Source organism: Epinephelus fuscoguttatus, linkage group LG23 (genome assembly GCF_011397635.1).
Source record: "Epinephelus fuscoguttatus linkage group LG23, E.fuscoguttatus.final_Chr_v1".
Classification (NCBI taxonomy): Eukaryota; Metazoa; Chordata; class Actinopteri; order Perciformes; family Serranidae; genus Epinephelus; species Epinephelus fuscoguttatus.
This window is the reverse complement of record NC_064774.1, coordinates 15,488,061-15,502,141: the sequence shown is the minus strand read 5'-3', so window position 1 is coordinate 15,502,141 and position 14,081 is coordinate 15,488,061. Positions and strand designations below refer to the sequence as shown.

Genomic DNA, 14,081 nt, shown 5'->3' with positions numbered 1-14,081 from the left:
TGTGAAGTCTAGGACGATGATGCAAAAATTTCCAATGCTTTTTAACTATGTAGTAATCAACAGCTTGTACCTACAGGAATTGCTGTCCACTTAAGAAGAGAAAGTATGGTTTATATAAAACATAAATTATAGACACTACACACTTCGCAGTTTCAAAATTTACACTGATATGGGAAATGTACCCAAGAAGTACAGCTAGGGGTTTTTTGTTTTAGAATGAAAAATGTGGTGAGGGTAGACTCTCAAACCAGTTAGTCATTCCTGGAAGATGTATCATCAGAAATTCTCAAAAATAACTGATGCTTATTTGAGTATCTCTTTCGAAATTTGGGGTGATAAGCTGTCATGGGAAATTTGAACCATGTGGCCAGCGTCACCATGAAAAAGGAAGTAACATGTAGTCTGCAGTCTGCGTTTCTGTTAACCCAGAAACAATGAACCTTCAACTCCTGTTCACTCTTTCCCTGCAAGGTAGGTCCTGTTTTCTTTTACTAAAAACAATCAATGACCAGAAATTAAAACAAAACAAAACTGAAATATTTAAAATGACAGTTCAGGACAGAATAGGTTACTTCCTGACTCCCTGTGACAGAAATACGACTACTGTGGGAATGGGGCAGTAAAATAAAAAAAATAAACAAGCTAAATAGATTTAAATATAATGATATTCACTTAATTTTTAACCACTAATCAGTTAAAATGGCTTTCTTGGGTTTGCTTCAATGTTCTGTGTTAAAAGAAAGGGAAGGTTATTGGTTATTTTGTACATTTACGCACCAACAAAAAAAAGCAGGAAGTATATACAGTACATGGTGTAAATAACGTGATAAACATCATGTTTAATACTTCTGTACCTCACCAAGTATATTAATCAAATTCAAAATGAACTTACACCCCAACAAGTTTTCAGTGTTAACACTTTTTTTTTTTACATGTGTACTTACATATACTGTACCCAGAGAAAATGTCCAAATGATAGTTTGTAGTCATGGTAGTATTGTGGCTCTAGGAATGTCAGTGTTGGTCTGTCCACCCTAAGGTATGGTTACTTGGATTGCCATGACATTCTGTAGGCTACAGACATCGGAGGTGCCCAGATGATGACTCGTGCTCACTTTGTTGATTCTCTGGCTTTTCAATCATCTGCAGTCAATTTCAATACTTCACTTTCAATAGCTTACATTTAATACATCACTTGGCTACTGTGTCAAACTGTATGCCTCTGACAAGCATCTGTCAGGTTAGGAATGACAACTTGGAGGAAGCTACTGGTTGCATGGCAACTAGGGGCACATGACATGCAAGTGACATGGGAATTACATGATTTCTTTATGCTAGTGCTGTTAGCGCAAGTTGGTGATTTTTGTGGATAACTCAGTAGTTTCATTTGTAAGTGAGATATTAAATGGATGGACCTGCATTTTGTATAGCTCCTTTCTAGTCATCAAAGCGCTTTTTACACTACAAGTCACATTAACCCATTCACACACACATTCATACACTGGTGGCCAAGGCTACCATACAAGGTGCCACCTGCTACTCAGTTGTTGTTTTTTTTTAACACACTCACACACCAATGGAACAGCCATCGGGAGCAATTTGGGGTTCAGTATCTTGCTCAAGGATACTTCGACATGCAGCCTGGTGGAGCCCAGGATCGAACCGCTGACCTTTCAATTGGTGGATGACTTACTCTACCTCTGAGCCACAGCTTGTGGCTGTGGCTGAAGAAGATGCTTTGTTTCCAGTGGTCCTCAATCATGTGCAGGCTCCCTAAATTGGCACTCAGTTATCAAAATGTGAACAACCCCTGATAAAGTATATCATAAAAAGCCATAGTATAGAATTTCATTAAAACAGATCATACTGTAGCATGTCTTTTTAAAAAATCTAATTATCATTTGTCATAAAAATATTTGAAAAGTGTCATAGTATAGTATGCCACAGAAAGCCCCCCCAAAAACTGTCATAGTATGCAATAAAGAACTCTTACCATATTATGCCATAAAAAATGCCAGAGAAATTATTTAAACAAGTCATAGTGTAGAATGTCAGGGGGAAAAAATCATAAAATACTCATGACATAACATGACATGGAAAAAGTCATTTCAGAAAAATATTTTAAGAAGTCATACTAAAGTATGTCACAAAAATATCAGTGGTCATCAAAACTCATAGTATAGTATAGCATAGTATGGTATGTCATGAAAAAAACATTAAAAAGAGAATAGTATGTCGTCATGAATCATGAAAAAAAGTCATAGTATACTATTAAAAGTTATGAAAAAACAACATAGTACAGTGTGTCGTCAAAAATCATTTAAAAAAAAGTTGTAGTATGTCTTCAAAAACCATGACAAAAAGTCATAGTGAAATATGACATCAAAAATCATTTTAAAAAAGTAATAGTATAGTATGTCATTCAAAACAGCATAAAACAGTCATGGTTTAATACAGTACAGGCCAAAAGTTTGGACACACCTTCTCATTCAATGCGTTTTCTTTATTTTCATGACTATTTACATTGTAGATTCTCACTGAAGGCATCAAAACTATGAATGAACACATGTGGAGTTATGTACTTAACAAAAAAAGGTGAAATAACTGAAAACATGTTTTATATTCTAGTTTCTTCAAAATAGCCACCCTTCGCTCTGATTACTGCTTTGCACACTCTTGGCATTCTCTCCATGAGCTTCAAGAGGTAGTCACCTGAAATGGTTTCCACTTCACAGGTGTGCCTTATCAGGGTTAATTAGTGGAATTTCCTGCTTTATCAATGGGGTTGGGACCATCAGTTGTGTTGTGCAGAAGTCAGGTTAATACACAGCCGACAGCCCTATTGGACAACTGTTAAAATTCATATTATGGCAAGAACCAATCAGCTAACTAAAGAAAAACCAGTGGCCATCATTACTTTAAGAAATGAAGGTCAGTCAGTCCGGAAAATTGCAAAAACTTTAAATGTGTCCCCAAGTGGAGTCGCAAAAACCATCAAGCGCTACAACGAAACTGGCACACATGAGGACCGACCCAGGAAAGGAAGACCAAGAGTCACCTCTGCTTCTGAGGATAAGTTCATCCGAGTCACCAGCCTCAGAAATGGCAAGTTAACAGCAGCTCAGATCAGAGACCAGATGAATGCCACACAGAGTTCTAGCAGCAGACCCATCTCTAGAACAACTGTTAAGAGGAGACTGCACGAATCAGGCCTTCATGGTCAAACAGCTGCTAGGAAACCACTGCTAAGGAGAGGCAACAAGCAGAAGAGATTTGTTTGGGCCAAGAAACACAAGGAATGGACATTAGACCAGTGGAAATCTGTGCTTTGGTCTGATGAGTCCAAATTTGAGATCTTTGGTTCCAACCGCCGTGTCTTTGTGAGACGCAGAAAAGGTGAACGGATGGATTCCACATGCCTGGTTCCCACTGTGAAGCATGGAGGAGGAGGTGTGATGGTGTTTTGCTGGTGACACTGTTGGGGATTTATTCAAAATTGAAGGCACACTGAACCAGCATGGCTACCACAGCATCCTGCAGCGACATGCCATCCCATCCGGTTTGCGTTTAGTTGGACGATCATTTATTTTTCAACAGGACAATGACCCCAAACACACCTCCAGGCTGTGTAAGGGCTATTTGACCAAGAAGGAGAGTGATGGAGTGCTGCGGCAGATGACCTGGCCTCCACAGTCACCGGACCTGAACCCAATCGAGATGGTTTGGGGTGAGCTGGACCGCAGAGTGAAGGCAAAGGGGCCAACAAGTGCTAAACACCTCTGGGAACTCCTTCAAGACTGTTGGAAAACCATTTCAGGTGACTACCTCTTGAAGCTCATGGAGAGAATGCCAAGAGTGTGCAAAGCAGTAATCAGAGCAAAGGGTGGCTATTTTGAAGAAACTAGAATATAAAACATGTTTTCAGTTATTTCACCTTTTTTTGTTAAGTACATAACTCCACATGTGTCCATTCATAGTTTTGATGCCTTCAGTGAGAATCTACAATGTAAATAGTCATGAAAATAAAGAAAACGCATTGAATGAGAAGGTGTGTCCAAACTTTTGGCCTGTACTGTATGTCGATCAAAATTGCAAAAAAAAATGTCATAGTATAGCATGTCATTCAAAATTGCATAAAAAGTCATAGTATAGCATGTCATTCAAAATTGCATAAAAATGTCATAGTATAGCATGTCATTCAAAATTGCATAAAAAGTCATAGTATAGCATGTCGTTCAAAATTTCATCAAAAAGTCATAGTATAGCATTTCGTTCAAAATTGCATAAAAAAGTCATAGTATAGCATGTCGTTAAAAATTGCATCAAAACGTCATAGTGTGGCATGTCGTTCAAAATTGCATAAAAAGTCATAGTGTAGCATGTCGTTCAAAATTGCATCAAAACGTCATAGTATAGCATGTCGTTCAAAATTGCATAAAAAGTCATAGTATAGCATGTCGTTCTAAATTGCATAAAAAGTCATAGTGTAGCATGTCATTGAAAATTGCATTAAAAAGTCATAGTATAGCATGTCATTCAAAATTGCATCAAAAAGTCATAGTATAGCATGTCGTTAAAAATTGCATCAAAAAGTCATAGTATAGTATGTTGTTCAAAATTGCATAAAAAGTCATAGTATAGCATGTCGTTCTAAATTGCATAAAAAGTCATAGTGTAGCATGTCGTTGAAAATTGCATTAAAAAGTCATAGTATAGCATGTCATTCAAAATTGCATCAAAAAGTCATAGTATAGCATGTCGTTAAAAATTGCATCAAAAAGTCATAGTATAGTATGTTGTTCAAAATTGCATAAAAAGTCATAGTGTAGCATGTCGTTGAAAATTGCATTAAAAAGTCATAGTATAGCATGTCATTCAAAATTGCATCAAAAAGTCATAGTATAGCATGTCGTTAAAAATTGCATCAAAAAGTCATAGTATAGTATGTTGTTCAAAATTGCATAAAAAGTCATAGTATAGCATGTCGTTCTAAATTGCATAAAAAGTCATAGTGTAGCATGTCGTTGAAAATTTAATCAAAAAGTCATAGTATAGCATGTCATTCAAAATTGCATCAAAAAGTCATAGTATAGCATGTCGTTAAAAATTGCATCAAAAAGTCATAGTATAGTATGTTGTTCAAAATTGCATAAAAAGTCATAGTGTAGCATGTCGTTGAAAATTGCATTAAAAAGTCATAGTATAGCATGTCATTCAAAATTGCATCAAAAAGTCATAGTATAGCATGTCGTTAAAAATTGCATCAAAAAGTCATTGTATAGTATGTTGTTCAAAATTGCATAAAAAGTCATAGTATAGCATGTCGTTGAAAATTGCATAAAAAGTCATAGTATAGCATGTCACTGAAAATTGCATCAAAAAGTCATAGTAAAGTATGTCGTCCAAAATTGTATAAAAATGTTCTGGTATGGTTTGTCGTTCAAAATTGCCTAAAATCATCATAGTATGTCGTTCAAAATTGCGGGAAAAACATCATTATATAGAATGTCGTTCAAATTAGCAGAAAAAAGTGATAGTGTAGTATGTCGTTCAAAGTTGCATAAAAACGTTATCGTTAATATGTTCAAAATCACATGAAAAATTTCATAGTTTAGTATGTTGATCAAAATTGCATAAAAACGCCATATTATAGCATGTCGTTGAAATTAGCATAAAATCATCATGCTATAGTATATCATTCAAAATTGCATAAAAATGTCATAGTATAATATGTCGTTCAAAATTGCATAAAAACGTCATAGTATAATATGTCGTTCAAAATTGCATAAAAACGTCATAGTATAGTATGTTGTTTAAAATTGCGGGAAAAACATCATTATATAGAATGTCGTTCAAATTAGCACAAAAAAAGTGATAGTATAGTATGTCGTTCAAAGTTGCATAGAAACGTTATCGTTAATATGTTCAAAATCGCATGAAACATTTCATAGTTTAGCACAAAAAAAGTGATAGTATAGTATGTCGTTCAAAATTGCATAAAAAAGTCATAGTATAGTATGTCGTTCAAAAAGGTACAAAAATGTCATAGTATATGTCGTTCAAAATTGTATAAAATTTTCATAGTATAGCATGTTGTTCTAAATTGCATAAATAGTATAGTATAGTATGTCATTCAAAATAGCTTACAAACTTTAAAGTATAGCATGTTGTTCAAAATAGCATAAAAACATCAATGTAGAGCATGTCGTTTAAAATTGCTTAAAACGTCACATAAAAATATCATAGCAAAAGAATAAAAAAAGTCATACTTTTGTATGTCAAAAAAAATCATGAAAGAGTCATAGTGAAGTGTGTTGCCAAAATTCATGTAAAAACGTCATCGTATAATATCACATAAAAAAGTTGCAGTATAGTACATCAGAAAAAAAATCCTTAAAAAAAGTCATTTTATAGCATGAAACAAACAAGAAAAGGTCATACCATAGTATGTCAAAAAACGTCATAATATCTTTGTGAATAAAAAAGTCATCGTATATTAATCAGTATCTTAAGGTGTGGTCAGTAGGCCGATGGCAACCCTCAGACATAATTTTGTGGCCACTGAATGTGACATGAAATGCATGCAATCAATTTTCACCCTGAATCTTTCTCAAACTTTATTTACAGTGGCATTAGTTAAATCCCTCAGGGAAGTCTTTGGGTACCCTGGGGATACGGTCACCTTGCCCTCAAAAGCTGACCCATCATGGAATCTTTCCTCAATCGTGTGGTCAATATTTTCAAACAACACGTGGATTGCCACCTTTCACAATGGGAATGAAAACGTCAAATGGGTCGATCGGTATAAAGGGAGACTCAGCCTCAAAACTTCCTCAGGTAAAAGAAGAATCCATCAACTGTCAGTGTTAAAAAAACAATGTTTTTATATTTCCCTCTTGACAGTGTCTTTTTCTTCATAAGGTGACTTGACGATCAGTAATTTGACCACAGAGGATGAGAGGGAATACACTGTGGACCTCATCAATACTGCGGGACAGCCCAAGGGAGACAAGATTAAGCTCACAGTGAGACGTAAGTTTGCCATAACAAAGTCATAGTACAATATGTCTCAAAAATATCATCAAAAAAGTATGGTATAGTATGCCATAAAATAGTCATCATACAGTATGCCATAAAAAAAGTCATCAAATAATATGCCATTAAAATATCATTTAAAAAAGAAGACACATAAGAAAAAAAAGTCATGGTATAGTATGCAATAAAAAAGGTAATTGTATAGTATATCATAAAAAAAGTCATTACGTGATATGAATTTTCTTTTTTAAAAATCATATAATAGCATGTCAGACAAAAATTGTCAAAAAAGTCATAGTGTGATATGAAGTAAAAAAACAAACAAAAAAACATATGATAGCATGGAATAAAAAATATTATCAAAAAAGTCATTGTTTAATATGCCATAAAAAAGTCAGTGTATAGTATGTCACAAAAAAGTCATTGTGTGATATAGAATAGTATGTCAGAAGAAATATTAGTCATAATAGTATAATATGCCAGAAAAAGAAATCATAAAAAAAAAAGCCATGGTAAATCATGACAGTATGATAGTATAGTATGCCAGAAAAAATCTGCAAAACAGGTCATCGCATAGTATGTCAGAAAAATATCTTAAAAACGTCATCGTATAGTATGTTGTAATAAAAATAGAAAATAAAAGCCACAGTGTGTCGAAAATAGTAAAAAAAAAAAAAAGTCAAAATATCAAATAACATAAAAAAGTCATAGTATAGTAAAGTTACAGTATATCATGACATGACGTAAGTCATAGTTGTAGTCATAGTCACAGTAAGTGAGACAAGATGGACAAAAACATAGATTTTGTTATCAAGCTGAATATGTTGACGCGGAAAAAACAATTATCACACATTGTATTTACACAGTTAGTCAATCATTTTTTAATTGACAAGTTTTTACTTTAACAACACTTTTATGAAGTACAGTTTGATACTTATGTGTTTCTACTGTAAATCATTTTTAAAAAACAACAGCAACCTTCAACAAAATGAAGCAACTTTTTTTTCTTCAACTGATCTTTAATGCTTTTCTTGTATAGATACAAACAATTATTTTGCCACTGAATGTTAGTGTCTCTTATGTCAAGAATATGTTGAGAATATCCTCATACTAATCAACAATTTTGATTTCACGATGTGCAGAACGCCTCCAGATGCCAATCATAGAGACTGTCGCCTATGAATCTGTAAAAGGAGGTTGCTGGTTGGGGCTGCGTTGTTCCTCAGCAGAAAAGGGTGTTGACTTGTCCTGGCAGGGTGAACCTTCCAGCATGACGGTCTTCAACATGACTAATCCTGATGACAACTCTGCAGTTCTTTTGGCATTTCTCAACACCACACAGAAGAGTGTCAAATTTAACTGCACCTCCAGCAAGAATATGGAGAAGGCCTCAAGTGTTGTGACAAGAAAGTGTGAGGGTAAGGTCACAATCGACTTAAATGAGAAAACATGATACCATGAAATGAGATACAATATGATGACAATAAAAATAATCTTGAACACAACAATAATGGTGTTCTCAGAAACACATTTCAGATGTGTGGTTGTCACTCCCATGTTGTTTCAGATAACAAGCCTCAGCCATCTCCTCAGTCCAGGGAAAGAAATGCTGCTCCGTTTTTCTTTGGAGGCGCCCTGGGAGGGGCACTGACAGTGATTGTATTATATTTTTTCGGAGGTAAGAGGAGAACATCATCCTTGTAGGAACATTCTATTCTTGATAATAAAATTACATCAGAGCTTTACGTTTGTGTCTTCTTCCTCCTCTCTTTAATGTCAGCTCCAGCAGGCTCATAGTGCTGATAAGACTTACCTTCTTGACTTTCGGTTACCAATCAATAGGACCATCCAAGAGTTATAGGACGTAATACATTTTGAGGGGATACTATAGCAAATTTTTTTTATTTTGGAGTGGGGGCCCTTTAACAAATTTTCACACTTAAAATAAGTAATTGATACTGTGGGAGCCATAGGGATATGGCTTAGGGACCAGAGGGCTGCCAGTTCAAGTCCCCATCTGGACCAAATATTGAGTGTGGACTGAAAGCTGGGCAGGTGTCCAAATCGCAGCCCCAGCTGCTCATGCACCTGTCCATGCCCACTTGCTCTGACATCTCTCCATTTAATACATGTGTATATGTCCTGTTTGTGCATGAGCGTGTATTTCAGGCCTGTGTATATGTAACATGTAAATAACAAGAAAGAGAAGAAACTGAATTTCCCCTTGGAGATTAATGAAGTATGTCTTCTTCTTAATATTTGAGGTCCAGGAGCAAGATTTTAAAAAATGAGGGGTAGAACACCAAATTCTGGCATTAAGAAAAAAACAAAAAAAAAAACTAGAAAAGCACTCAGAGAGTGCAGACCTCCGCCAAGTAGGTGATATTCCCTCCCCCTCTGCATCAGATTTTGCAGCCTGCATCACAATTAGGTTATTTGCATCACTATCATTATTAGGTTATATATGCCTTCACCATGGAGACACTGTGGTGTATTTATTTTGTTTTAATTTTGATAACACAGAATATAATATGTTTTTTTTTTGTATTTTTTTTTCACTTTCTTTTTTCCAACACAGAACATTAATTTCAACTTTAGAATTACAACAATACAACAGTAGTAGAACAAGACGTGCTTTCTGGCCACCAGATGGCGCTATTTTCACCGTCTTTAGAAATTGGAATTGTTGCTCAGGCTGTTAGACGATAGACTTTATTTATTATTTTATCCATTTTGCTTCAACCGATCACCACCAAAATTATCAAGGAATTATCATCTGTTCCTTGTCCCATTATGCACCTTTCCTGAGAATTTCATCAAAATCCATTCATAACTTTTTGAGTTATTTTGCAGACAAACAAACAGACAAACAAACAGACCAACACCGGCGAAAACATAACTTCCTTTCAGGGGTGCTACGCTGAATGCTGGAATTTAGAGGTATCATGACAAATATTGTAGGCTTACACCTCACTTTCAGATCTGCAAGAAAATTTTAGGATTACCTTAATATACTATTAATAAGAGAGCTATTTTAACGTTTCGGTTTTGGAAGCAAAATTAAAAGAAATTGGGATTAGAAGATATGAATAAAAAAATAAAATAAAAATAAATGCAAGGGTACAATGTTAATTTAGAACATTAAGGGATTGTTGTTAAACAAATATTGGTGACACTCTATTAATGTTTGATAGAGTGGGGGCACTACAACACAGTTTGGGATTAGAAGGAATATTAATTTATATATTTTTTGAGTCATATGGGCGACTAAGAAATTTTTAGATTTAAAATAAATAAATTTGGGCAATTATTACAAAATTTGTAATAAAAAGGGATGACAAATTTTAGGTGTGCCATAGAAAATTTTGTAACTTTGGGGTGCTATAACAAATTTGGGGATTTGAAATGATCACAAATACTGGGGCGCAACAACAAAGTAGGGATCTGGGGGAGCTAAAGCATATTTTGGGCAATTCTGTGCCCAGACAGGCTTTGCACCACCCACCTCTGCTCTATTCAGATTGAAACTACGGGTTGTGGTCTCTCTTGCTTTCCTTGCAACACTTTCCTTTAACAGTCATAGTTAGTCTCATAACCCCTTTTCTTTCCACTAAGCTCTAGCCCGCACATCAAACCAAGACACAATACACAACATTTGACCTGAGGTTACCGTTTCCTGACACAGTTTATGGTAGCTACTGATGTTGATTTCACACTGTGTTGAGAACTGATTGAACATTACCATAAAATGACCCAGTTGTAACTTTAAAGTAATTAATTCTACACATTGACCTTGTTTTTTGTTGTTGTTTTTAAATTACAGAACAAATCAAAGCTAACGTTGCACACCTCAAAGGTACATTACTATTAATAATTGAAATAGCTATATTCAGATTGAAATGGTTGCTGTTAAAATAAATTGTAATTTGTAATTAATTTATATTCTGTATTTGTATTTTTTTTCCTCAGGAAAAATGTTTCCAACAACAACAGATGTTAACGTCTAAAGGTTAGCTTCTGTTCGTGCAATAACTGTCCAAGGTTTGTAGCAATAAATGGCGACACAGTTGTAAGAAATGACCAAGTTTTCTCTCTTTGCTACAGTGAGGAAGCAAGACCAAAGACACCATAAAAAGATGTCTACACCACGTGTGTAGCTTTAGGATTGTATTGTATAATGATAAAAAAAAAAAAGACCAGCATTAAGAAAACTACATGATGCATATTATAGATAATAGATATTATAAGAAAGTGAACGCAGGAACATATAAATTAAATAAATAAGTGTATTTTGAGAGAATCGGCAGAGTTTGGACCTAATATAATGAACAGCTGCACAAAATCCAGAGAACCAACACAGGTGCACCAAATGATTCACAATGATAGTAATTACATTATATTATACTGTTGTACAGCTATTAATATGGCTGGTATGGGCTACTGTGCATTTTTTTGCATCTCTGGTGCAAAACCATCACATCTTGTTTTGATTTTTTATATTTCTTGTCTACTTTAGTGTTTCTTCTTTTTTATCCTGTCACATGTGAACTTATACTTTTTAACTGTGCTTATATTTTGTATTGTTATGAAAAAAAGGCAATATTTTCTACATTTACTTTTTGCACTTTTTGTATTTTAACTATTGTGTTGTCAAATGTTTTGTACTATTTTGCCTGAAGTTTTGTAAATACATTTATGTGGAGGTTGTTGCAGGACCTTGTGTTACTGGTATACTAACGAAAGGTAGCCTAAGCTGTGCATGAATATCGGTTACGGTTTGCAAACGGCATAGGCAGAGAAAGAGTTTGGTGCTGTGCCTGCACTTTCCGGTCAATTATGTTAATCAGTCACTCAGTCTGTCTCTTTATTATAATCTGCTTCTTTTGATACTTCTTAATTATATTGCTTCGTGTTTTTATACAGTTTGCTTATTGTTCTGTCCTTTGTTTTTGTACAGTTTACTTACTCTAAATATTTGCATATTGCTTTGTATTTTTTTTTTCTACTGATACGTCCTGTTTGCACTATCCCTTTGCTGCTGTAATGTTGCAAATTTCCCCACTGTGGGACGAATAATGCTGTCAAATGCTGCTTCATGTCCTGCTGGTTTATAAATACAATTTAATTTACGTTTTTTAAAATTCCATCCATCTCCTGAGATTTTGTAGAGTGAAGTTTGTGTACAAGAGCAGACCGCTCTGATTTCATTAAACAGTCACATATGAATTCTTATAATTATCTCCGTAACAGACTAAATATTCTTAAAGAATCCCAGAGAAGTGATGTCTGCAGCGGCTGCAGCTCAGCGCTCCTTCTCTTCTTCTCTGCGCTCTTTGTGCACAGTGTGTGCAGCACCAAAGCCCATATCAGATTTGTTTAACCCTTAGATGCATAAGTGGGGTCAAAAATGACCCCGGGGTTGTTTTTCTTGAATATCTATGGAATTAAAAGTTTTTATCATTTCATATTCCAGGTATTCCTCATAAAACATGTTTTTGACATGAGGCCATTTGCATTAAAAAAAATGTATATACATTTTAAGAAATTGTTGTTTTTGTATCACCCACTCTTCCATAAGTGGGGTCAAAAATGACCCCAGCATTTCCTATGGAATATCAAGGGTTAGACTTAGGAATCTTTGATTCTTATCGACTGTGACTGTCAGGTACACATTTACTGTCACACTTACACATCTAATGTCAGCAGTCTCACCACCCAGGAGGATTTTTATACAGCAACATACATCTAAGTATTATATTCGTTTTATATCTTGGAATACATATGACGTTATAAAATATGAACTTATTTTCCACATCCATGACTTTTGTGTGATAAAGTATACTATTATTGTCATCAAATTAGCCTACTTTGTAGTTAGCTAACAGTTAGCTAGTGTTAGCTAACTACAATGTAGGTACTAGTTAGCTAACTACTGTTACGACTGCTGTCATAATTTCTTTTTGTTTGGGTTTTGCTGCATGTGTTCTCTGTGCGTATTCTGTTTTCTGTATGCAAATAGGTGTCTGCCATAGCCCGGCGGTGATTGGTGAATTGGATCTGTCCTTGTTTGTGATTGGCTGCAGCTGAGGGCGTTCGGTTTTTAAAGGACCAAGATGGGAGCTGCTTCGAGCTAGCAGGCAGACTCCACCTTCCTCCTCTCCCAACCGGCCACAGCAATTTCTGTATTCTAGTAAATCTTTATTGTGTAAAAGACATAGGGGTGGACCGCCAGTTTTGTTACCCTTTTTTCTCCTGTTTATTTAGTTAGGGAGGTAAGCTTTTTGTCATTTGTTTTTTTTTAATTTGTTTGGTTAGGTTATTTACTTACTCCCTGGGCAGGATTGTTTTTGTTTGTCATTTTGGCCTTAGTCCACCCTGAAGCTATTATTTCAGTTAATTGTTATTTAAATATTGTAAATAAATTCGTACTATTGATCGTTCCGCACGACTTTTTCATTGTGGCTACTTGGGACTTGGGGAAGATGGGGGTCTTTCATGTCATGTCCCAGACACCCCTAGACTGGGCATAACACTACTATGTAATGTTAGTACTGTAATGTAAGCTAGCTAACATTACTGCATTTGCTGTGTAGAGATAAGCAGACTTACTATGATATTTATAGCTTCCTTGTCATAAAATCTAACCTGTTAGGTAGCCTATTATACTATTATTGATTATTCAGTGATGTCAGTAGTTGTCAAAATGTTAATAAAAAGTGATAAATGAATATGTCAAGCATGAAATCATTCTTTTGTTGACCAAAATATAATACAAATCATCATCTTTAACCAAAATGAAAGAAATTGCTTAAGTTTATCACATAAAACGCATTGATTCTAACTGGGGTCATTTTTGACCCCACTTACAGAAGAGTGTAGGTATTGGTAGGTCATGCATCTAAGGGTTAAATTAATTATCAGGTTTTGCAAAAAGAGCATTTATCTAGACAGAGCACAAAAGGGCAGGTGCTTGAGCACCACCTGGTGTCTAACTGTGCACATGCCTGTTTGTGATGACTGAGGAGGATTACTTTTGTATGAGTCTA

At 35.1% G+C, this 14,081-nt stretch overlaps 1 protein-coding gene across 6 annotated transcripts; it reads left to right on the top strand.

Annotated features, from left to right (window-relative positions):
- Positions 1-332: 332 nt before the first annotated feature.
- si:cabz01074946.1 (SLAM family member 9) lies at positions 333-13,778 on the top strand. Of its 6 annotated transcripts, none has more exons than XM_049568769.1 (8): positions 333-471; positions 6,628-6,837; positions 6,922-7,032; positions 8,178-8,453; positions 8,603-8,713; positions 10,859-10,891; positions 11,005-11,044; positions 11,140-13,777. In XM_049568769.1, the coding sequence occupies exons 1-7, from the start codon at positions 435-437 to the stop codon at positions 11,040-11,042; spliced, it is 816 nt and encodes a 271-aa protein (XP_049424726.1). In that variant the 5' UTR covers positions 333-434; the 3' UTR covers positions 11,043-11,044; positions 11,140-13,777. The 6 variants fall into 6 exon arrangements, with proteins under 6 accessions (XP_049424726.1, XP_049424727.1, XP_049424729.1 ...); XM_049568770.1 differs by having other exon boundaries at positions 13,055-13,776; XM_049568772.1 differs by lacking the exon at positions 10,859-10,891 and having other exon boundaries at positions 11,140-13,778.
- Positions 13,779-14,081: the final 303 nt, after the last annotated feature.

Excerpts from the sequence above, each read along its gene's own strand:
- si:cabz01074946.1 (XM_049568768.1), top strand. The coding sequence starts at position 435 with ATGAACCTTCAACTCCTGTTCACTCTTTCCCTGCAAG. Across the intron at positions 472-6,627 it reads GTTCACTCTTTCCCTGCAAG|TGGCATTAGTTAAATCCCTC; the intron begins GTAGGTCCTGTT and ends CTTTATTTACAG. Across the intron at positions 10,892-11,004 it reads TAACGTTGCACACCTCAAAG|GAAAAATGTTTCCAACAACA; the intron begins GTACATTACTAT and ends TTTTTTCCTCAG.